The sequence below is a fragment of the Oryzias melastigma genome, linkage group LG2, assembly GCF_002922805.2.
Source record: "Oryzias melastigma strain HK-1 linkage group LG2, ASM292280v2, whole genome shotgun sequence".
NCBI lineage: Eukaryota > Metazoa > Chordata > Actinopteri > Beloniformes > Adrianichthyidae > Oryzias > Oryzias melastigma.
This window is the reverse complement of record NC_050513.1, coordinates 1,912,426-1,938,144: the sequence shown is the minus strand read 5'-3', so window position 1 is coordinate 1,938,144 and position 25,719 is coordinate 1,912,426. Positions and strand designations below refer to the sequence as shown.

General features: G+C 37.2%; 2 protein-coding genes across 3 annotated transcripts; one reads left to right on the top strand and one right to left on the bottom strand.

The window, feature by feature from the left end:
• Window positions 1-1,442: 1,442 nt before the first annotated feature.
• LOC112142239 (gastrula zinc finger protein XlCGF28.1-like) lies at window positions 1,443-8,660 on the top strand. 2 transcript variants are annotated; one of them, XM_024265512.2, is made up of 3 exons: window positions 1,444-2,162; window positions 5,873-6,063; window positions 6,127-8,660. In XM_024265512.2, exons 1-3 carry the CDS (start codon window positions 1,994-1,996, stop codon window positions 7,174-7,176), a joined length of 1,410 nt encoding a protein of 469 aa, XP_024121280.1. In that variant the 5' UTR covers window positions 1,444-1,993; the 3' UTR covers window positions 7,177-8,660. The 2 variants fall into 2 exon arrangements, with proteins under 2 accessions (XP_036071096.1, XP_024121280.1); XM_036215203.1 differs by having other exon boundaries at window positions 1,443-2,162; window positions 5,873-8,660.
• Window positions 8,661-11,034: 2,374 nt separating this feature from the next.
• LOC112142244 (zinc finger protein 501-like) lies at window positions 11,035-16,199 on the bottom strand. Its single transcript, XM_036215215.1, has 2 exons — window positions 16,150-16,199; window positions 11,035-13,149 (listed from the first exon to the last, which is right to left on the bottom strand). Exon 2 carries the CDS (start codon window positions 13,055-13,057, stop codon window positions 11,975-11,977), a length of 1,083 nt encoding a protein of 360 aa, XP_036071108.1. The 5' UTR covers window positions 13,058-13,149; window positions 16,150-16,199; the 3' UTR covers window positions 11,035-11,974.
• Window positions 16,200-25,719: the final 9,520 nt, after the last annotated feature.

Below are 25,719 nucleotides of genomic sequence, written 5' to 3'. Positions count from 1 at the left end.
GATTTTCTTGAGAAAATCCTGATGCGGCCCGGCCTCAACTAGACTCCGCCTGTAGTGGCCCCCGGCTGATTTGAGTTTGAGACCCCTGGTCTAGGGGCAGGAATAACCAGTTTTATTTGGATTGTTTAGTCTTTAGCTATTGAAAATATTTTATGACAAATGTTCTGCATCTGTAAAATTACCTGCATGAAGCCCAATGAGGGAAATTTTCTTTGTGATATTGGGCTATATAAATAAAATTGAATTGAATTGGATGTTAGCGTTGTTTCTTTATGAGCAGAATAATGGTCAGAACCAGAAATTGGGTTAAAAATGTACAAAATCACTTCCTATAGGACAAAGGTTATAAAGACTGAAAGGTGCAATGGTGATGAGATGTTAGACCTTCATTAAACTAGGATTGGATTGGTCGTGGTGAGAGTTGCTGGTGAGGTATAGAGTCATTTGTGAAACATTTTGCTGGTTTTATTTCTTAAGGATTTAGAATTTTTTGGCAACAACTCTGTTTTTGTTGAGGAGTAGAATACATGGAAATAACATGCAGAGGAAACAGTTCTTTGTCACAAATCCATCATTCTTACATTACTTTTTAAAAATATATTTTTGAAATACGTTCAACCAGCGCTGAACTTTTTTCGTTGGCCACATGAACCTGGAGAACAGGTTAAGGTTAGAATTATGGTGAGGAGAACAGGGAACCCCCCATAAAGTCATGACAAACAAGAGGAAGACTGGGAAAGACTTAACCAAAGGTTTATTTTAACATATATCTAATTTAACTAAAGCTAAAGCTGATGGGTTGGACAGGCTGCAGCTTCATCTGTCAGGTGGGAGGGGCAACACCATGACTCCCAGCAGCTTTTACATCCTCTGCAGGACTGGCCAGGTCCGCCCAGAGGGTGGAGACTCAGACTCAACCAGGACCTGCAAACAAAAAGAGGAAAACACACAAAGACAAACAGGCCTAGAAGAGGGGAAGATTGGGGTCGTAACACTTGTCCTTGTAAACTTTGCTCCAAGCCATAAAATGTCCACATCTCTGGTTGTGTCCGAATTCCCCCCTAACCCCTAACAACTAAAAAACTATATAGTGAGGGATTATATAGTGTCCTGGATTTTAAAAGTAATTTGGACACCATACTCACTACTTTTCTTCTGTTTTTCTGCACCAGATATAATGTCACCGATTTCACAAATTGAAAATTGCATAAATACAAACATTTCATGACATTTCTTTATGACTCCACTGTGTTCTGATGGTGAAAATGTGGATGGTTTATTTCACTATTATATAAACACATTTTTTTTTTGTCCAAAGTTGTTCAACCGCAATGCATTGTGGTCTATATTCACTTATCTAGTGAGCATTGATGCGTGCAAGTTTTTCGCAAAGACCTCTAGGAAATTTCTAGTGCAATCGATTTTGGGGGGGTCGGACACAACCTCTGTGCCTCTGCACAGTGAAACTAGTTTGATTTGTATCAGTCAAGTTCTCAGTAAAACCGGCTGCAAAGATTCATGTTTGTATTTCTATGGATCTCTGTATAGTTATACTAGTTAAACAAGCCTTTATTTTGAAAGAGCCATTGAGTCAGAAACAATAGAAAGAGACTCTGAAGATGAGATGAGCAACCCCCCCTGGAATGTTGACCCCTGTGCAGTGGACTAGTGGGGGAGGGACGGCTGAACCAATCACAGAAAGACTGCTGCAGCTTTCGCTTCAAAAGGAACCAATCAGATGTTGTTGCTTGGATTCCTTTGTCAGGAAGTTTCCATGTGGAAGCTTCCAGAGTCTTTTCTGTTTGTCTGCAGGCTGAGCAGAACTGACTCCTGCAGGATCACAGGAACTTTCAGGGAAATCTCAAAGCAGGAGAAAAGTTTCTGTTTGGAGCTTTTTTCTGTGATTGTGAGACTAGCAGATGATCGGAGCTGCTGCTGTTCAGAGGACTTTGGTGTTTGTTGGAGCTGAAGATCTTTTGCAGCTGCAGGAACCATGTCTTCATTTGATCAGAAAGAGTCTGACAGAGAACAACTTTCTGCTGCTGAAGAAACCTTAAGACTCTGTGAAGGAACCATCGTCCAGAATGAGAATGAGGAGCTCTGTGGTCAGCGCAGACTGATGGATTTCATCTCGAAAGTACAGAGTCAAATCAACGTTACAGGTATGTTCACTGCATCCACCTACAGAGAAAATATCCATTGTTTTCCTCATCTGAGTTGCCATCTGGCTCTAATACATATAGAGATACATATATCCAATATTGCTGTCATTTTGTTGCACCGGAAATGGGGTCGCTAGCATTGACTGTAAAAAATACTGGACTTCTCGAGTCTTGAGGTCCCCCATTGGAAATGCATTACCTCCACTCCTCATGAAAGTAGGCCACTGCTTTCACTGTCACTTCCTGAAGAATTAACTTCCACAGAATTCCACAGAATTAAATATACTGTATAAAGATACAATATAGAATAGACATGTCTAAAAAAATAAAATGAAATTTTTATATTTGATTTAAAAAAGTAAATAATTGTATTCATGCACCTTTAAGCTATATTTTGCAGGTGAGGAACAGCGTCCTAACTGCACGTCACTGTTCTGCTACTGTTCCTAACTGGTTTTTATTCCAGCCCCATACATAGACGGTTTTTTATATTTATACCTTCTCCCCAAGAGTTCATACATCAATAGTGAGGTTCCCCAAGGATCCATTCTAAGTTCACTACTTCTTAGTCAGTGTATGTCACCACTAGAAGGCAACATCAGAAGGCATGGCATTTGTTTTTATAGCTATGATAATGACACAAGATTATATATTTGTGTCTCCTGAAAACACATTCTCAGATATATGGATGTATTTTCGAGGGTCGATTGAAAATCAATTTAGCGTTTTGAGTCGATTTAAGCTTAATAGATCAATAGTCGATTCAGAAGAAATATAAATCGATTTAGTACATAAAACAAACTTCTGCTAGCTTGATGGTGATGTTTAATGTAATTCCCTATAGAAGGGCTAACGCTAATGCTTGGTTGACCTAAGCATACATTGCTGACTAAATGAACATCTTTAGAAACTCACATCCATGAACTTTCCAAACTCTCTCAAGGAAATATTTTTTACAGTAACTATTTTTGGTCTAAAACATTGTTTTTTTTCCTCATAATATCTTCTTCTTCTGGAAAAAGGTTTAATGCTATAACACAATCTCTACCTAGTGGCCAAACTGAAACGTCCTACAGGAGAAGCAGAACAATGTTTATAATGTTAAAGATCTGAACATTTTTATTAGATTTTCTCCTTTAGAGAATCCATGTAACACTGTATGATATTAACAATCTCATTGATTCGCTAACATTTAACAGTATGTGAACTGTATCTGATTAATATAAATATATTCAAATCATATAGTAGATTATTAATGTATTTCTAAACAAATGTGTAAACTCAAAATTGAATTGCATGAAGAATCAAATTAATTTAAAAAAATTGGAATCAAATTGATTCAGGCTCTGGTGAATTGAATAGTTTCTGGAAATTAGAATTGATACCCAGCCCTAGTATTTTCCGGGCCTTCCACGCCAAATATTGACACGTTGGGTGACCTCAATTGATCATTTTTTTGATGTGCTGCCTGTTCCCATTAAATCAGGGGTCTCCAACCCCTTGGCTGTGGATCGGTACCAGTCCAAGGGTTGCTTGGTATTGGGCCGCAGACAGAAAGCAAATATGCATACAGTAGCTTTGATTATTTCCGCATTTTTATTTTTGTCACTGTTTTATTTTGGAAAACTAGTGGATTCCGTTCACCACATCTGCATGTCTTGCTGTGTCACGTCACATAAAGTGGCTGCTCAGACCGCTAGCTAAGTTAAAAGCCCCAATCTAATAGCTAATAAAAGCCAAACAAGAAGACATATTGGAAAAGTTTATTTGAGAAGAAAAAGAGCCAGTGAGGAATCAGAAGAAGATCCTTTGACTTGAGAGAAACTTAAATTTGCTGTTTACAAACAAAAGGAGGAGTATTCCTCAAAATATGGATTTATGGAGATCGTTTCCATGTACCAAGCTCATCTGCCTAATATGCTGCGACTGACTCTTGAACGTTTTGCATACAATCATAATAATAATGTTACAGACATAGTTGATGCATTTTTAATCTCATATCTAGAAAATAACAGTTTAACGTCCATTGTGTCATTTTGTGTGTTTTTAAAAAAAAAAAAATGTTACTCATATTTTAAAAGTCAGACGCAGCTGAAGTTAGTGTCTGGGTATTAGCCTCCAGTCTTAATGTTAACCTGTGGAGCCAAATTAGGGCCTTAAATATTTGAAACTCAAATAAAAAGTTTTGAAAAAAATATTGGTGTATAGCCAAAAAAAACTTAAAATGTCCAAAAATGTTTGCAATTATTTTCAGCTTCAAATATTTCTTTTTCTAGGTTTCAAACCTAAAAATTTCAAAACTTTTTTTCTTTTTCGAATCTGAAAATTCAGTTGCAAAACTTTTTAGAAGGACCCAGCTGCGGGTAAGATGGTGGATGGAGGAGCTCCAATCATTACTGGAAGTGGAAGTTGCTCTCCTTTTTCTTTTTTTTTTTTTTGAATGGGCTTGAACTGTATTTTGTATGCTCAGTTTGCACGCTATAAAACTGCTTTTTACTCCTGTCTTGGTACAACTTCAGACTATGATAGTACAGACAATACAGCCATTTTCTGGCCATAAGTATCACAGTTCTCTGAGTCAGTAAATGCACCAGAACTGAAGTTAGCCCCGCCCAAACGTGCCACAACGGGCCTAAAAGTGTTTAAACGGAAGTTAATAATTAAAAAAAAAGATTTTGAACTGAAAAAAAATTTGAACTTAACATTTTGAGTTTTGAAACCTAAAAAACAGGAGCATTTGAAGCTGAAAATAATCAAGTTTATTTTAGAATAGCAAAAAGTTTTAGACATTTTACTTATTTTGGCCAAACACCAATATTTTTTTCAAAATGTTTTATTTGGATTTCAAATATTTATGGTTCCAAAATAAATAAAAGTCTTCTGGTTTTTACTATATGTGGCATTTGGCAATGTTGGAGTCGGAGACAGAACTTAAGCTAGGGAAAAGCTGCCACTCAACGCCGTAGTGATCAGTACAGAGAATACCTTCCTGGTATACTTGGCTGGAATCAGGTGCTCAGGGGAATCATAATTAAACTGAGAAGGCTCAGCTCTCTCCTTAAGACATACGTTTAAACCAGCTACTTAAAATTTACCGAGATTGAAGAATCAATCACATTAAGTTCCCGTTCTACTTAAGCTGTTCCTGAACAGAGGAAAGTTGTAAAACGGACATTCTCCTATTGAAAGGCAGAATTTCTTGGAAAAAATGGACTAGCCTGCCACGTCTTCATTTCACTCTGATTGTATGGTGTCTACACAATTGAGCCTCTGTAGGCTGAAAACTTTTAATTTCCATTAAAAGACTTGGCATCCTTTTGTTCCTAAGATACTGCCCTGTCGTTATTTGTATAGATATCTAACTTTATATTGAGATCTGATGTATCTAATGTGTTTCTTCAAAGTGCTCCTTTAATTTTTGTGATCAGTGTATTTAATCACTGCAATTTGGCTCCCCCTCCCCCAGATGGCACCCCAGGCAGCTGCCCATGTCACCTATATCCAGGACCGGCCTTGAATGTCACAACATAAATTTGATGTTGAAATGACTGAGAAATATGAGTTTCCTTTCACCAGTTTCTCTAAGAAATGGCCGTGCTACCACCCCACCCTCCTTTTTTCCCTTCAAACTCTTTACGCAACCAATTTTTTTCTTTCCCTCAAACGAATACATATCATAAGGGCTTCTTATTGTGTTTGTGTCCCTGCAGTCGCCCCTCAGCAAACTGTGCTTAAAGAGGAAGATCTCTGCGGCCAGCAGATGAACTTTAAAGTGGAACAGGAGGAACTAGAACCTTCACAGATTAAAGAGGAGCAGGAAGGGTTCTGCATCAGTCAGGATGAAGATCAGCTTGATCTGAAGCAGGAGACTGAAACCTTGATGGAGATTCCTGCCATTAAGGTAAACAAGAACAGTGAATCAGATCTAAACAAACAGCAGAGGTTTAATGTAAGTGATTTTCAGGATGAAGAAGGAAACCAACATGAAGAATCAACATCAACTCCAGATGAAGAGACAGAGCCACAGAACAGCGATCAGAGGAAGAGAAGAAACAGAAGTCATGTCCAAAGTGTGGGGAGTAAGAGCGACTCTGATGTTAGTAAAAAATCAAAGAAGGCAAGTTTGACTAAGAAGTGCAGACAATCCCCAGAAGAAGAGACACTTTCCTTCAAAAAGTATAGTGAAAGAACAAGAATTACACACAACTTGTCTGTCTGCATGACATCTACATCTGATAAGAAACCTTTTGTCTGTGAAGAATGTGGTGAAGAATTTAGGTACTTTTCTAAGATCAAAAGTCACATGAGAATCCATACAAGAGAGAATACTTTTTCTTGTAAAAAATATGATGGAAGTTTTAGTCATGCAAGTAGATTTCAAAGACACATGAAAACTGATAAAGGAGAAAAGTCTTTTTCTTGTAAACAATGCGACAAATATTTTAGTAATGTATGCAGTCTCAAAAGACATATGAAAACTCACACAGGAGAGAAGATTTTGTTTTGTAAAGAATGTAATAAAACCTTTAGTCAAATGTCTAGTCTTAAAAGACACATGAGAACTCACACAGGAGAGAAGCCTTTTGCTTGTGAAGAATGTAATGCAAGTTTTTATCAAATATGTGATCTTAAGAGACACATGAGAACTCACACAGGAGAGAAGCCTTTTTCGTGTAAAGAATGTGATAGAAGTTTTAGTCATGACTGTAATCTCAAAACACACATGAAAACCCACACAGGAGAGAAGAGTTTTTTTTGTAAAGAATGCGGTACCAGTTTTAGTCGTAAATACGATCTCAAAAAACACATGAGAACTCACACAGGAGAGAAGCCTTTTGCTTGTGAAGAATGTAATACAAGTTTTTTTCAAATATATAATCTTAAGAGACACATGAGAACTCACACAGGAGAGAAGCCTTTTTCGTGTAAAGAATGTGATAGAAGTTTTAGTCAAATGTCTAATCTCAAAGCACACATGAGAACTCACAAAGGAGAAAAGCCTTTTTTCTTGTAATAAATGTGATAAACATTTTAGTCATGTATGTAATCTCAAAAGACATATGCAAACTCACACAGGAGAGGCATGTGGCATGTATGCAATCCACTTCATAAGTGCATGAAATAACATGGAATTTTAATAAAAGCATGTTTTAATTTCGAGGGAAAAGAAATGCATGCACTTTAAAACAGGAAATTTTTAAATATTTATTTCAAAACTGTCAATTACGTTCTAATTGTAATTGCCAAATTCATGTATCAGTTGATCACCTTTAGAGAAAAAAACAAACTTAGAGAAATTTGTGTGGTGTTTGGAAAAATGACTGTCCAATTCGAAAAACACATGGACATCACGAAACCAAATATTTCCAACACTATGTGAAGGCAGACTAACTCTTTGCATCTAAACAAAGGACAATATATTTGTAGTAAAGCATCTATTAGGACGCACCAAAAAATAAAACATTAATAGGTATTGCCAATATAATTTATTCCAGTTTGGGAGGTCAGATTAAATAGTTTTAGTTTCAGACCACAGTTTACCCACTCCTGCTTTAAAGGATTTCTTAGTCAGTAGAATACAATTAACTCTATAGCAAGACTTCCGTCTGCTGATAAGCTGTTTAGAAATCCTTATTTTTTTCCATGAGGACTTTTAATTTTTAAAGAAATGTTGTGAAACCACTATTCAAAGACAATGTTCAATTCTTTAGTGATTGATTTTCACTAGTAGATTTAATTTTTGTTGTTGTTGTTGTTGTTTATTCTATGCTAAGATATTGTGTATTTTTGTCTGAAACTGAGTGTTACCATGACAACACCAGAAGATTTTTTTACACATCTCTAGTTCTTACTTATATGTTTCAGTGGTAATTTCTTTATTGTTTTGAGCAAAAAAAAAACCTGCAGTTTATTTTATTTTGTTGAATCAATCGAGTAATTGTTTTTTGAGGAAATTATTTTTTCAAAATACGTTTTAAGGAATATGTCGATTTTGAAACAGACTCATGTTTTTGTCTTGAATTCCAACACATTCTCATCCCCAAGTTGTCACATATTGATTGTTGGTTAACATTTTGGGTGTCCCCAACTACCCCAACAGAACTGGTCCAGTACTGGGACGCTTAGCACACTAGTACCCTAATTTGGCACCAGTTTTGCATCCGCCATCGGGCCCAGGTTCAGGTCTGGTACCACATCCTGTATCTGGTGCTGGGTTAGGGTACTAGGTTTGGGTATTGATGCTGGACGCGTCCCATGGGCCAGTACCAGACGCGATACTGAGTCCATAAGGGTTGTGGACCTTTGATTTTACGAACACCGTAAAAAGTGACGCGGAGGGGTCCTTATCCAAACGTCAGTATGAGATGGCTTGGGGATGAGAATGTCTTGTGTGATGCGTGTTTTCTTGTAGATGTTTGAACTCCTCAACTCTTCTTTTTAGTTCTCAGTGTTCTGTCTCAGTCTTTACTGTAAAGAATAAAGTGGACGTGAACATCAGTCAGAAGTGTGGAGTCTTTCCTACATGTATGTGTGATTTAACCTATTTAAAATAAATACATACACCATTGAATTAAATAGATACAATTGGAAATCAATAAATGTTTGAATATATGTGGCATTAAAATATTGAAATAGTCAATTGGACATTGAAATATTTCAGAATATATTTATTTATTTCAGGACCAGTGTGGGCTGGAAAAGACAATTTGTAATAAAATGTATTTTAGATTGAATAAGTCTTACTGCAACTAATTTGGAGTCCAGCTATTCATTTCTTTCATGCTAACATTTTATGCTAACTTGGGATCCTTCAAGGATGAATCTGAATGCAATTTCTCCAGAGGATAACCCTTCACCAACAAGACTCAACCCAACTCCCACCGGCTCAGGGTCTTTCTGCTGTTGGACTTGTCTTTGTCTGGCTTGTACTACGGTTTCATTATCTGTTTCCCTTTAATTTAATTTTTTTGTTTATTTTTTGTTTTTGCTTTGACTTTTTGTTACATTTAACCATTTATATGCAACTGGTAATCAGTTTTTATTTGCCTTTTAGGGTCCTTTTTTTATTTGATTTATTTGTTTCCATTAATTCCTCACATATGGATAGAGTTAATTTGCAGCTGCCAGTTGGACGGATAGGAAGTTAACTAACCCCGGATGTTTTGCTTCCATAAATTTGTAGTCTTGTGTTTTGGATCCTTTTTTGATTCTGTGTTTCCCATATTTGATCAGTTTTGCTGCTGCAGGGACTTGTGGCCAATTTGAGAGAATAGTTATCAATGTGTTCTTGTTAAGTAGTACTTCTGGCTTCTACCTCATGCAGTAGGGTGCAGAAATCTTGTGTAGTACATCCACTGAACAGGCATTGTACAACCTCTTTTGGTTGGAATGAGATATTCCCACTCACACACTCATTCACACGACGATGGCTCATGCCCCGCCTTGCTAATGACATCTTTTCACGTTGTTCTCGTCGTGCACTTGGTTGATTTAGGCATATCTTATTTCTCTACAGTCTTCTAAACTGATGACTCCCAATCATGTATCTAATTTTTTTGTTGTGCAAATTACACTCATCAAAATATGGGGCATAAATTGATAAAATAAATGAACAAACAAATACAAAACTGATTTACAATGTGTTAAACAAGCGTTGGAGCTCCAACACAAGCTTGATACAGTGAACCACCCACAGTTACAAGGGAAGGTTGAAAGAAGGAACAACATTTTCCAAACCTAAAGTGGCAGAAATCTGTGCACAGACACAAATAAATTAGGTCAACACTTTACCATTAGTGCTCAAGAGCATTAGGGTTCTTCATACAGGTTATTACTTATGAGCTCCTCACAGGTCACCAATGTCCAGGTCCGGGTTCTCCGCTCAGGATGGGAGAAGATCCAATCAGGTATCTAAATAAACTATAATTTCATGGATTTGAAGGTTTTGCCTTCCAGGTTCAAGACAGCCGTGATAAGCCAGTGAGCCCACTGGAACCTGGTCATCAAAGGATGTGGTCTGAACCTCTCTGAATGCACATCCTGCCAGTGGCAAACAAACAGGACCAGCACCACGTAGGGAGGTCGTGGTAGGGTGGTGGATTCCTCCTCTTTTGGTTTTGAACTGTTTATTAGCGCTCATCCATCACCTACAATAGGTAGAACCTGTTTGTGTAAAGTCAAAGCGGTGCAATTCCTGCAAATCTTGCTCCAGGCATCTTGTTTTCACAGTTCTGTTCCTTTACATGTCTGGACGCCACCTATGCGCCACTCCCAAATCTGAAACCCTGATTGGTCACAATAGGAGTGTTTGAGATGACTCAGCAATAAAGAAAGTGACCGCTGAGCAGCAGTGAGACCAAACAAGAACAGGAAGTCAGGTTTGTCGTTAACATTTGGTCGAATTTTAAAACCCCTCACCCTCTCAGTATGATCTATTTTATTATGTGTTTTACATTAATTTTTAACTTCTGTAGGGGGACAACAGATAAAAAAGCTGTTTTAATTTGATGTGCACTGTCCCAGAGAAATAAACAAAATTAAAATTAACTTTTTAAGGTAATAATAAAATATGTAACCAATGATAATTTGTGATGATTGTACTTCTGAGTTCCATTAATTCCATAAATACAAATATCTGTCTGATGTTTAGCATCATTCTAAGTGAGATATACACAGACACCGGTCCATGTAGCAATCAGGCTAAAAACATTAACTGGAAGCTCCTCCCACATGCAGTTGAGGTGTCAAGCTCAGGCAATTCGCCACCCTGCAAAATTCGCGACAATTCGCCGCCCTCAGTGGAAACGCAGCATGAGGCTGACATTTAAAATGAGGGAAACTTCTGATCAATCTCAAGACTCCACACTTCTGATTGATGTTCACATCCACTTTATTGTTCACAGCAAATATTAGAATAGAACACTGAAAATTAAATAGAACAGTTTAACATCTACTAGATCTTCAGCCAATTTCTATATTCACTTTTATTTACATTTCTGGAAAAAAAAAATCCTAAAAGAAATTACTTGCTCACATGACCCAAAAAATATAGACGGCAGTCACTACTTTTTTTAAACAACAAAGAAACGTTCAACTACCACTTGAAAAAGTGTTAAATACAAAATACTTCTAGTGCCGTCATGGCAACATACACATTGTATCATCATACACTACAACCAGGAGTAAGTCATTAAGTAGATGAAGATTAAATCATTTTAAACAGTGAAACCTATTGTACATACATTGAAATGTGAATCAATTTCAAAAAAGTGTTTTTCAATAATATATCAGGAAACAAGATGTCAGTTTGCGCGTAAGAATCCTTCATTTCATTGTATTCTATACTCACTTCTGCCTTCTTTTAGCTGAACTATTGCATTGATGTGCTGTAGTATGGAGTCTGTTTGTGTTCATGTAGTAAAAGCTCAGTTTGTCTGGTTAAATTTGATTTGTCTTCATCGTGTATGCAAAATTTCCAGTTAACTTGCAGCAAATAATGTCTTGTGACTTTTTGTATTGGTCTTAATTTTACTTTGGTAAAAGTATATTTAAATTAAATTTACAATCTGTTTTTTATTCAGTTAAAGCTGATCCTGATTTAATCCTACAATTTTACTGTTTCTTAAGTTGAGAATTATTACTTAATTGTTAGACTAGAAAAAGCCTCCTTTTTTATATGAGTTCTCATGTGTGCTTTGAGATTAGACATTTGACCAAAACCTTTTTTGCAGATTTGACAAAAATGGACTTCACTCCTGTCTGAGTTCTCATGCATGATTCCAGATATTTGACTAGAACGTCTACCAATTTCTTTACAAGAAAGCAGCTTTTCTTTCATGAGTCCTCATGTGTGAGTTCTGACAAAATAGATCACTAAAACTTTTATCACATTCTTTACAAGAATAAGGCTTCTCTCCAGTGTGAAGTCTCACAATGTGTGTTTTGAGACTAGATCTTTGAGTAAAACGTGTATTACATAATGTACATGAAAAGGGCTTTTCTCCTGTATGGGTTTTCATGTGTCTTTTCAAGTGGCCTAATTCTTTAAAACGTTTATCACATTCTTTACAACAAAAGGGCTTCTCTCCTGTATGAATTCTCATGTGTGGTATGAGACTTTTTGGATTATTAAAACTTTTATCACACTCTGTACAAGAAAAAGGCTTCTCTCCTGTGTGAGTTCTCACATGAATATTGAGATTAAATTTTTGACTAAAAGTTTTATCACATTCTTTGCAAGAAAATCGCTTCCCTATCGTATGGCTTCTCATGTGTGTTTTGACCTGAGACAAGTGATTAAATATTTTACCACATTCTTTACAGATATGAGATTTTTCATCAGATTCAGTTTTCATCTTTACATTTACACTGTTTGCAACTTTTGTTCTTTCATCAAACTGTATATTGGAAGGTCTTTTTCTTTTTGGAGAATTCTTGTGTTCTTTAACCAAAGTTTCCGTCTTGAAGTTTTTTCTAACATCAGAGTCACACTGACCTTCTGACATGTGAGAGTTGATTCTGTTCTGTGGGTCTGTCTCTTCATCTGGAGTTGATGTTGATTCTTCATGTTGGTTTCCTTCTTCATCCTGACTATCATCAAAGCTCTGCTGATTGTTTAGATCTGCTTCACTGTTCTCAATTCCCTCAGTAATGGGAATCTCCATCAAAGTATCAATCTCCTGTTTCAGATCAAGCAACTCTTCATCCTGACGATCAGTTACATCAAAGCTAAGCTGAGGATTCGGATCTGCTTCATGTTCCTCAGAAGTAGGAATCTCCAACAAGAAATCAGTCTCCTGCTTCAGATTAAGCATATCCTCATTCTGACTGATGCAGAGTTCTTCTTGTTCCTCTTCAATCTGTGGATCTTGTCCTTCCTCCTGTTCCTCTTTCATCCGTGTAGGTTTTAGTTCCTTCTGTTCCACTCGGAAATTTCTCTGCTGGTTGCAGAGATCTTCCTCTTCAGTCAGCCAATGTTGGGGGAGGACTGCAGGGACAAAAACACAAGAAGGAACGCTTTCATACCTTTGTACGAATGTTGTGTTTTGCTAAGCAGAATAAAAAATACCCAGAGGTGTTTTTCTTTATTAGAAAATGACATTATGTTGATTATACAGAGAGTAAGTCTCAAAGAATTTGAAACACGAGATAAAAAACATTTTATATTTTCTATTTTAAACAAACTTTTTTTAAGTAACTCCGTTATTGATTTATATCTAGTCTTTCTCTACTTTTGCCAGCTTCAAATAATCAATTAAGTGTTTAACCGGTTAATTCAAATTTCATGTTTTAAATTATTTATTTTTTGAAAATCTTGATTTTATTTTCCCCATACTCTGCCCTTTTGGGCTTCCGTAGTACGGTGTAAAGTCAGCTCTTGTAATGAAAGCTGCAGCTAGAAGAGGAGATTCTTCAGGCAGAGAGAGAGAGAGAAAGAAAAAGAGAGAGAGATTGTGTTTTGGATCATGTGTCACGAGAAGCCCCCACCACCCTATTCGATCACGTGATCGGAAATCGGGCCCGATCACGTGTTTGAGAACTCGATCGGAATCGGACTCCTTTGTCCGATCAGGATGGAATATTTCATTTATTCTCATTATGATCAGAGCTTTATATTTCATCTTATCATTTCGGATAAATACTCCACTACAAGTCTGCATGTCATGAAAAGATCACAAAATGTCATCACCAGAAAACGGCAGCAGCTCAAGCAGAAGGCTAACTTGTAAACAAAGCTAGCTAGAAAGCTAACTTCCGGGACAAATAACTATTTTAAAAATGCTTTAAACTGACAGCAAGTGTCTCTATTGGTTTGTCACAACTCAAACAACAACCTATAAAGGTATTCCAACAGAAAAAGACAGTATTTTTTTTCTTTTTAATGTGAAGCTCTTCATGCTGCAGACAGATGGCTAAACAGCAGCTGCTAACTGCTACATGCTAACGCCGTGATTTAACTCCTTAGGACCCGAGCTGTCCTTTGATATGCCTGTTTTATTTATCTGACAGAGAAATAACAGTTAAGAAAATTAACTACTGTGGTAATAAAACCGAAAATGTGATGTCTTAAGAACTTAAAAAATAAGCACATAATCGTAAAAATAACTAAATAAATACAACTAATAAATTGAAACTAATTATGATATCAGATATTCATGAACACTCATCGAATTTTATGCTAAAACAAAATCATAATTTATTTTTAAGAATTTTAAATGAGGACAGGAATCATATTTGGTCAAAAATGTTCAATAGCTCTAAAGATGTTAAAGCTAAAGTCACTAAACTTTATCACATGACTAATTATCACTTGTATAACAAGAAAATAGTATTTCTTTCTTAGTTTATATTTGCTGTATTTTTACTTGTTTATAAAGCTACTTCACAGAAGTGTTTTATTTAAGTTTTTATTGATAAAAGAGGGTTATTGAAATATAAATAAGGGACAACACTAATCTGTTTCTTCAATTTATTCATGTTTTAACTGTCTTATAAAAGTATCGGATCGGGACTCGGTATCGGCAGATACACAAAATCAAATGACTCGGAATCGGATCGGGCCCAAAAAACCTGATCGGGACATCCCTACCCTGATTTGCTACTCATCTCTGTGTAGCGGTTAGCTTTGGCTGATGCAGCAGCAGGACATGCAGTGAATTTCAAACAGATCCAGACAGAACTGGAGGACAAAGCTGCTGATCTACAGCAGCAACAGAACCTTTAATAAAATTGTTGATTTGAAGACAGCGCTGTTGTTGCACACTGACACTAGCATGCTACGATACTAGCCGCTAATGCTAACGCATTGTCCCGTGTGTCATCTATACCAGTAAACAGATTGGTTCACAGTCGGACAATGTTTTCATGGAGCAGATTTTATGCTATTTCATGTTCTTAAAAAAATCTTTTTTTTTATACTTTATTTTTTATTATTTTTTGTTACATAAACACAAAACACAAACCAAAATCAAAAACAAAATAAAGGTCAATTCTAGGTTATTAAAAAAATTCTAGTAAAGACTTGTCCTCCTCATGAGGTTCAGACTAAAAACTGATTAGTGTTCTTTGCAGGAGAAGAGAGTTTTTTTTTTTTTTTTATCTGAGGTTGTGACTCTGTTTGCATACAACATAATATTAATGTAAATGTCTTAGTAAAATAATGTAATAATTTGTCCAGTAAAAAACATGTTTAGATTTTTTTTTTTTTACCGAGTAAACAACTAGATTTTGGTCACTGGGGTTGTGACTTCAAACTTGGAGCTTCAAACCACAAACAGCAACATCAGTTTAAAGGTTGTTTCTACCAAAACTGCTCTGCCAAATGAGTGTAGTATTTCTGTTTATAAGATGCTTAAACTAGAGGTAGTTCACAAAAAACCTGCTGCATAAGTTCTACAAATATTTTTACAGCTTGTATTTAGTGGCACTTTGTCTTTGAAACAATTTCCAAAAGATGTGTTAAAATAAAATATATTTTGTTAAAAAATATTCTGTAATTTGTAACCTTTGTTAAAAAAAATATAAAAAGAGGGAGGGAAAAAATAGATTAAAATTAAAAATTCAATCAGAGATTTTTTTCTTTTGGCCGTATCACCCAGCTCTACATAAAAGTATTTCATAAATGTTATTAGTAAGTTTTTAGTGTAATCCTTTGCTAATTCTGCCACCAGATTAGTGCTGTTGTAACGTGTGGACCATTGAAAAGCATTTTGAGCCATTTCTCTTCGATAATTTAAACCGTTTTTAACCAAATTTTATCGGTTAGATTCTCTTCCTTCATACTATCAATAAAAGTCAAAAGGTTCCAGTTTTTCCTTCTTTACCAATGATCTCATCTTCTTTACGTTTTGTGTTGATGTTGTCTCTCTGTCTCTGTCCCTTCTTTGCTCTTGCGCTGCTGCACGTGTAAGCTCTGGTTACCGCTACAAGATGGCGGAGGGGAATCTTCTAACAGAATGTTGTGCAGATGAAGAAGAAGTGACCATACCTATGTGGTGGAGCTCCAGCAGTCTGCGCTGACGACAGAGCTCCTGCTCGTACTGGACGATGGTTCCTTCACAGAGTCTGAAGATTTCTTCAGCAGCAGCAGCGAGTCGCTCGCTGATCAACTCTCTCAGAGACTGAAGGGAAGACATGGTTCCTGCAGCTGCAGAAGATCTTCAGCTCCAACAAACACCAAAGTCCTCTGAACAGCAGCAGCTCCGATCATCTGCTAGTCTCAGCACGTATTCACTCTTTTACGACACGTTGGAAAGTGTAATTGTTCCGAATCGAACAAAGTATCAACACATTCCTTTACAAACCCGACACACGTCCGAACAAAACACCACCGTCCTCTGAACACACAAGCTAACGCTGACAGCCTGCTAACTATGCTAGAGTCTCGTTTTGTTTACTTCCTTCCTGGTTACTTTGAAAAAACTTTATTTAAAATGAAATGTCTACATTGCGGAACTGGGTCTCAATGTGTTTCAAATGCATTTAATGTTTTTTTTAACAGTTTAAAGTCAGGTCCTAATAACGGAGAAAAATGTAAGAAAAAAAGTATGCGCCATTGCTATGCATTCGGCAATAGAATGCTGCACTTTCAAGTTGGCTTGAAAAGGGTGAACAAAATTCACAGTATTTTGTTTTTACTTGGAAAAATATCACTCTAAAGTAAGTAGCATACACAAACTGAATATAAACGGAACTATTACAGAAGTTTTAAGAGCTATTACTAAATACTGCTGAGATTTATATCAGAAACTTTATTGATCTGAAATTTGTATCAACAGATGGATTCTTTAACAGTTACTGAATGTGAAAAGGAGCAATGTGAGAGTCTGCAAACAGATGACAATTTATCATTAAATATTGATCAAGTTAACATTTGCAAAGTAAGTGAAATTAAATTTCTTGGGGTTATTTTGGATGAAAAGTTAAAAATTATTTGTAAGAGAAAATTAGCAAAAATATTGGAATTCTTTACAGAGTAAAAGATTTATTTAACGTCAATGCTTAGGCATGTTATATTGTTCTTTTATTTTACCGTATTTAAGTTACTGCCTTGAAGTTTGGGGAAAAGCATATTCTGTTCATACAAAGCCTTTGTTTCTCTTACAGAAAAAAACAATAAGAATAATCACCAAAAAAGGCAGCAGAGAACACACAAATAATCTGTGTGCTGAATCACGACTGTTAAAGTTTTCAGATTTAGTTGATTTAAAAACGTTATTAATTATGTTAAAATCCAAATTGAAAGCTCTCTAAATATTAATCTCTAAATAGTGCAAGATCTGCTCCATCTAGTGTTAGGGGTAACACATTGCCGTCAAATTAACAGAGTCTAAATATTTGTGATTTTAGATTTTATCTTTGTGCTAAAATCTATATAACTGAAGTTTTTTTTAACAAGAACAAAACAATAAAAAGAAACAAACAAATTATCCCACAAAAAATCTCAGCTGCAACAAAAATGTTCAGTGTTTGAAAAAGGGTTTTTGATTAAGCTAAAAGCTTCTCAAGTCCAAGCCCTTTTGTTCTTATTTAGCCAAAATTAAATATAAATTTATCTCTTGATCTATACACTGAACAATAAGAGCATAAAACAAAAATGTCAAAATTGTAAGTCCAGCCCAGCATTGAGGTAGATTGATGAAGGTCAATGGAATGGATGGCTGATAAACCTGAAGTTAAGAAACAAAACACCTTACCACATAAAAACACTTTACGTTAACTTTCTTCAACCAACAATTTCTAGAGTTCAGAAATCTAAAGTTCATAATATTGCTATAAACAATTTATAAAGTGCAGTGAAAAAGTATTTGCCCCAACCAGATTTCTGTTTTTTTTTTGCATATGAAGCAGACACAAGGTATCAAGTCATCAAACCAATTTTAAAATAAGTCAGAGAAAACTCAAGGAAATACAAAATTCTGTTTGTAAATGATGATTTTATTAACCAGTAGTGAGAAAATTACTATCATATTTGGTTCCGACTGATTTTTCTTTACTTCTTCCTGGAATGGATGGATTCTGCTTCATCTTCTGGTTCTTGGAGAGCCTCCTCTCAGACCGATGAAGACTCCTCCTCCTCCTCCTCCTCAGTCTGTTTGACCAATGAGGCTGTTTGTTACCACAGCATGAACAATAAAGGTCAGAAGAAAGGTTGTCTACAAACATTAGCTATGTCTCAGACATTTTCAAAATGGAAGTTCTAAAACATAAATATGAAAAAGACAGAGCTTAGTCCTGCCTTTGAAAATGAAGAACATCTGAAGATTGTTCCAGAGGAAAAAAAAATAAACCTTCATGTCTCTGCTTTGATTCTAAGCAACATTTTATTCTATCAAGCGGAAACAAAAGGTTTGAAATGAAAATGAAATGTTGGTTTGAATGTCCAGACTAAAGCAGAAGAAAATCACAACACAACTGATTGTACAGACATTCATAAAATAAATATTGTTCATTTTTCTGTTGAAATTGATAAGGTTACGTTTCATTACTTATGCAAAATTATGTCATTGTGCTTTACCGTTCTAAATCCGAACACTGGAAGTAACTATTCACATTTTTGGTCCTGTCACCATTTTGTCTGACGTCACCATGAAAAGTGTCTATTATTCTCTTTACAGACATTTTTAGGGTAAATTTGATTTTAATTTTCCCTCTTTCGATTTGTGTTTCTTCATTCACACAATAGATTTTTTAAATATATGACAATGATTTTGTGATTACGTCTGAAATGTGGTTTACCGTCAAATCTGAACACTGTGATTGGTTACAGTACCAAGACGTCACAGCAGCTCTAAAGTTAACTCAAAACATGATTATTTTTTGCAGATGACACCACTCTTTTTCTAAAAGAGATTTAACTTTAAAAGGATGAACTTTATTAACCAAGGCCGAAGGGATTTCCAGACTTACATATGCTGCTCTTGCTCTAAATATCAATGCCCCCACTTGTAAAAATTTGATCAAATGCTTTACAAACTTGTTTGGAAAAATAAAACTCATTACATTAAAGGCAAATTCCTAGTAAACTCTATAGATTCGGGGGGACAAAACGTTTTAGACCTCACTACCCTAAATATTCAATTAGATTATAAAAAAAATATGAACTCAGTCTCAATATATGGAACTTTATTCCAAATTATATAATCTGTAAACTTGGTGGCCTCTATTTTCTTATCAAATCTAACTATAATATTCAAAAATTGTCCATTAAATGATCTAATTATCATAAACAAATGCTCCTAGTCTGATGTCTTATCTATAAACTTTCATTTTCTCCTCACAACTTCTGTATGTGGAACAACTGTAACATCCTCTACAAAAATAAATAATTTTTCTTTCCCAACAGGTTTAATAATAATATAACATGTGCTAAACAATTTTATACTCAAAAGGTAATGTAATATATTATAATGAATTCTTATAAATTTAACTGGTATCTTTTTAGATTCCATTTACTCCTAAAGAATTTGCAATTGTTATAGATGCCATTCCTCAAGGAGTTGTAATGTTATTTAAAGGATATTTCTTTTCTTCAACTTTTCATTCCCTCTCTCTCTCTTTAAGACCAGTGTTGAGAAAATCTGTGTTGCTTCCAGCCCTTCCAAAACGAACAAAAAAAAAAGTCAAATCCGTTTTTCAAAAATATGTTGCAACAGTGCCTTATGTGACCCACTATTGGAGAAAAATCGCCCCAGACATTCATTGCATTGAAGTTTGGACCTTAACCACTAAATACTTGATCACCAACAAACCCCGGGATGTGTGTTTCAAAGCTCTTCACAGATGCTAACTTAAATACTACCTATATATTGACATAGACAAAAGCTGCTCCTTTTGCAAACACTACTTCTCATCTTTTTTGGATATCTCACTTTACTGCCACCTTGTGGAAAGACTTTTCCCTTTTTTCCCAACAAACTATCCTTAAAAACTTGAATTTATTGTATAAAAATGTATGTAGCATCCTTGAGGAATTTACTACAATAGATAAAATAATTAATCCAACCTCTGGCCCACCCTCTACCTTTAGCAGTAAAACCTGCGAGGAGTTTGCAGTCCACTTCACCACTAAGATAAATGACATTAGGTCCTCTATCCTACACGGGAGGGACCAACAACCCCTTGTTGGTCTTTCTACTGCATGTCTTCCTATCAGTGAGAAAAAGCTCGATAGTTTTATCTTGATTGATGCTGCAATGCTCAGACAGGTGATTTCTCAAATGAAAACCATAACCTGTTCTCTTGATCCCATCCCCACCTCACTATTTAAGTCAGTTTTTACGTCCTGTGAGGAAGAGCTACTGAACATCTTGAACTGCTCTCTTCAGAATGGAGTCTTCTGAAAAACACAGACTGATATGTGGGGTGCCTCAAGGCTCCATCCTGGGTCCCACACTTTTTAATCTACACATGTTTCCACTTGGTGACGTCATCAGGAGACACGGCATTAACTTTCATAGCTATGCTGACAACACTCAACTGTATGTAGCTGTGTCTCCTGATGACATGGGACCCATGGACAGCCTTCTAAACTGTATTTTAGATATTAGAAAGTGGATGGGAGAAAACTTCTTGCAGCTCAACCAAGACAAAACTGAGGTCTTGGTTATTGGTTCTGAAGCTAAGAGAGAAAGGGTCCAAGTTTATCTGTCTTCCAACTGATCCGAGATTCAGATCTTAGCTTCGAACAACACACAAATCAAGTCACAAGAACTGCATTTTATCACTTGAGGAATATCGCCCCAGTTAGACCCTTTCTCTCTAGAGCCAGTGCGGAAATCTTTATTCATGCTTTTATAACATCAAGAATAGATTACTGCAATGCGCTCCTCTCTGGTGTAAAGAAAACCACACTTAACCGCGTACAGCTTGTCCGAAACTCAGCTGCACACCTCTTAACAAGAACCAGGAAGAGGGAGCACATTACACCAATTTTAAAATCTCTGCACTGGCTCCCTGTCAGCTATAGGATTGATTTTAAGATTCTTTTAATTGTTTATAAGAGTGTACATGGTCTTAGTCCTTCTTTTATATCAGATTTACTTTTAGCTTATGAACCTCCTAGAGCTCTCAGGTCTTCAGGCGCGGGCCTGCTGGAGGTCCCTAGAGTCAGGACAAAAATCCACGGCGAGGCTTCTTTTAGATATTATGGGTCTTGTCTGTGGAACAGCCTGCCTGAGGACGTGAGGGCTTCATCCACTGTTGAGGTTTTTAAAAAGAAACTGAAGACACTTTTATTTAATTCAGCTTTTAAGTAGATTGTATTTGGGATTTAGCATTTTACGTGTATATTTTATTGTATCTTATTATGAATTTATTTGTTTTATGCCATTTACTAAAGTTTTACTTTTTTATGTATTAACTTATTATATTTCATAACAATACATTATAGCTGTTTTTATACTTTTATACTTTATCTGTTTTATATTGTGTCTATTTTATCATTTATTTTACACTTTATACTTGTATACGAGCGTCTTCTCACTCTCGGCTGGGGTGTCTGGAGATGGTCCTGCTTGTCCTCTGGCCTTCCTTGTTCCATGTCCCTGAGCTGCCTAGCTTTGTGTGCCCAGTTGGGTGCACTGGGCCGGGGGGCTTTGGGCTGGAGGGTGCTGGGGATGAGCGGGACGTCCTCATGTTGCCTAGATGCTTTCACTCCAGCCAATAGGAGGACAGGGTGGACAGCACCTTCAGGTTATTCCTTTGTGTTCTGCTTGCTTTTCTATTTGTATCTGTCTGTTTCTGTTTTTATAATTATGAGGGGCTTATCTTATTTTATACCATAGTCCGTGTAAATACTCGATTCTGATTAGCTGCTGGGTGTGGATTAAAAAGTGATAATGCACAGGGATAATGCACACCTAAAGAAGAAGTTCCGGTCACACAGACCAAATGTTCGATATCACTGCACAGGCTTCTTTAAAAACACATTTTTCCTTCATCATCATTTTTATTTTCCTCTTGTAAAGGTAAATTAGTACATATTGACAAATTGGTCAACCTTCCGCCCCATAATGTTCGGCCCAAGTTCGGTAATTTGTTTTTTGAACGAGTTATTCTCCCACTAATAAGACACAGCACTCGGCATGAAAGGTGTAGTCTTCTGTCTCACCACAAGAGGGAGTTTCTGCTTATAGAGCAGCTCAGAAGAGCAAACCTGCTGTGAAATGAAAGACAGACAGAAGCTGATTGTGTTCTGTTTATGTTCTAGCTGCTCACTGAAGGCTTAAGTTCAGAAAAGAAGAAAAATATCCTAATTTGTCCGGTTTTTCAGCAACACTTTACCGCTGCAGCTGAGGTCTGTACCGGCTTCCGGCTTCATGCCGTGTTCCATGTGACCGTCACAACAAGCCGGATCATGGATCAAATAGTCTGCTTTTTGTGGAAAAAATGAGCTAAACCAAAGAAATAACAAGAATAAAGTACTAAATATTGTTGGAATGTTTCTTTATTTTGTAAATGACCATGGTATAAGCGGGATAATACCCTCCAAATAGTGCATTATGAGAAATTAACGCACTTCGCACCCCCACCCCCATCTATAAAGACTTCAGCAGCAACTGAAAATTCCAAAGCTCTTTTCAACCCATTTCTACTGAGAATGAAGCAAACACATGAATATTAGAACAGCTTTAACAGGATGAGGGGAAGGCTAAAGATTAAAGTCTGTTTGTGAGTCAAAGATAGAATGAAGACCAAATCAATCTCAAACACAGTGTTGATTCAAAAGAGCATTTATTAGATCCAAACAGGCTGCAGGAATTTTAAAGACAGCTTTCAGTTTGAACATTTAGACACTAAGTTGCAGTTCTGGAAACAGCCAGCAGGTGTCTCCCTTCTCCCTCCTGCTTCAATACAGTTGGTGTTGTTGCAGCAGCTGCATCAAAGTGATTCTCTGTCATTCCTCACTAACATCCACTCTGTTCATTCATGTCCTCTGGAGACAGCAGGAGATAGGATCTTCCTCTTTTCAGTTTGATCTGCTATGAAGCTGAACATGAAAAAGTTCTTTGAGCAAACAAAGGAAAACGTTTGTGGACATGAAGAAAGATCCAGAAGATTCTTTGACTGGAGCTGATTCCAACATGTTTGCTGTTGTCAATGTGCTGCAGAGCTTCAGGCTGAAGTTGGACTCAATGACGGCAGAAACTGGGACTGAAGCTCAGAACCCTTGAAGTTCCGGATCAGAACCTCCTCAGGAACAAGCCCCCCTTTCATGTCTGCATTCTGCTGGTGAAAAGCAGAGCCTTCTAAATGCTGAGGACCATGAACAGTCAGGAACAAAGCTGTGGAGGGTTACTTTGAAGCTCGTGTGACTGACAGAACTCAAAGCAGAACCCGACCAGAACCCAGAACCCTCTCTGAAAACTCCTGCCCCCTGAAGGAGCAGCAGAGAGGAAGCAGAGCAGCTGAGGGCTCTGATGGGGGGCGGAGCCTCTGCTGCTCAGGTGTCCTGTGGGCGTGTCTGCAGACACAGACCTGAGCTTTGACCTCTGAGCGGCTCTAACAGAGGTGGGCGGGCCGGCTGTTGCCATGGAAACAGAGTTTGGAGCTGCTGATTTCTTCCTGCAGGGTTTGTCTGTCAGACCTTCATCAGGCTGAAGAGTCCAGAACCAGATCAGAAATCCTGAAGGTATTTTTCCTGATAGAGACTGTCAAACATGGGACTTTCACAGAGGCTTCAGGAATCCAGTTGAAGAGAAAAAGCTCCAAATCAGTCCATGTTTTCCAGAAGAAAACAATCCAGTCATAAATCCAGTCAATGATTCCACATCAAGCAATCATTTGCTGACTGCAGATCAGATGAATCAACTTTATGATCTCCTTCAGGATCAGACCACGCCCTTCATGTTCAAAGTCCACAGGAATCTGCTTCCTGCTGCATTCAGAACCGCTCTGAAACTGGAGCTGGTTGGACTTCAGGGACACAAAGCGCTTCCAGAAGTCCACAGGAAGAAGTCAAAGAAAGAACAGATGCATTTACGTCAGAGTGGTGAGTTGATGGAACAACTGGGATGAAAAGAATGTGGAGGTTTGCCTTTAGAAGAACTTCTGGAATGCTAGGACTCAGCTGGGAGGGAGCAGATCAGATCAGATTGATCCAGTCTGGGGTTGTGGATCATGAAGGATGAAATGATTTGTGGATCAATCCTCTGGGCTTCAGCTTTTTCAATCCCTTTGTCTTTCTTTCTTCATCTTCCAACCAAACAAAGGAACAAAGTGAGGAGCTCCACCTCTGCAGGTGGAGACCATGAGCTGAGGCTCTTCAAACACTGACCTCTGCAGGGCGGAACAGGAAGTGCAGCTTGATGTGTGAATGGAGGAAATGTTTGATCTTCATCAGATGAAATGACAGGCTCTCATGTGTGAAGAACATCTGAACAGTTTTCAGCATTTTCTGCTGCTTTTGCTTCAATTCTGCTTCAGTACGTTTGGATTTCAGCTCCTTTCATGGGTTTTCTGCAGAGCGGATTCTGGACATGAAGGGTCAAAGGTCAGGGAGGAAACTCTGAGCTCATCCAGATGTTTAGTTTGAGTCCAGAAAACCATCAGAACAGAGACGTTGGTTCTGATCCTGCTGCAGACAGAACGGATCAGAACATTTGAATCATCGTCTGACTAAAAGAAGAGAGACGTTTCTGCTGCAGCTAAACATCAGCTGAAGATGAAGCTCCAAAGCAGAAACTGGATCCTGATGATGATGATGATGAGGGTTTCCTCTGCAGGTGAAGGCTGGAAGAAGGTGTGTGGGAGCTGATCCTCAATCCAGCAGCATGGATCAGTGGGAGGACACACAGGAGGGAGCCCCTCCCTCTACAGAAAGGAGAGATGGTAACCATGACAACCAGAGCAAAGCTCAGAGGTGAGATGAACATCTCCAACTGTCCAGGACTCTTCTCCATGTCAGAGCTCAGCACTCACACCAGCAACCTTCAGTCTTCACAGGAACCAACCTGGACCTGGACCTGGACCTGGATCTGGATCTGGATGTGGATCTGGACCTGGATCTGGATCTAGCTGGGGGTCTAAAATCTTTGTTAACTCTAAGGATTATTTAACTACATTCAAAAACAGCCGCTCCAGAGTGAAACAGTAAGTGTTTGTCAAATACATGTGGATTAAACTGAAAGAACTCCAGTGGTTTTTCTTTCTTTTCTTATGTTTTTCTTAAGCAAGGGAGTAAAAAACAGAAAAAAGGGGGTGTTTTAACAGACTGTCTCAATCAGTCTGTTTATGATCTGAGTTCATTAGTTTAACATGAAGATAATCTGATGAAAGACAAGAGAGGAGCTTTTAATCAAACAAATGATTTTCCAACAGGCCATCGCAGAAATTTGGATCTAACTCTGGATCTGGATCCAGCTGTGTGTCCTTCAGGAGTGATACGTCAAAGGATAATAATCCTAACTTCAAAGACGTCAGTTCAGCAGTGGAACAGTAAGTGTTTATCAGATAGTTTGTTTGGATTCAACAGAATATTTGATGAATTTTTTCTTTTCAAACTAAAATGATCACTTAGTGATTCAAACTATCAGCTGCTGTAATCCTCACTAATTAC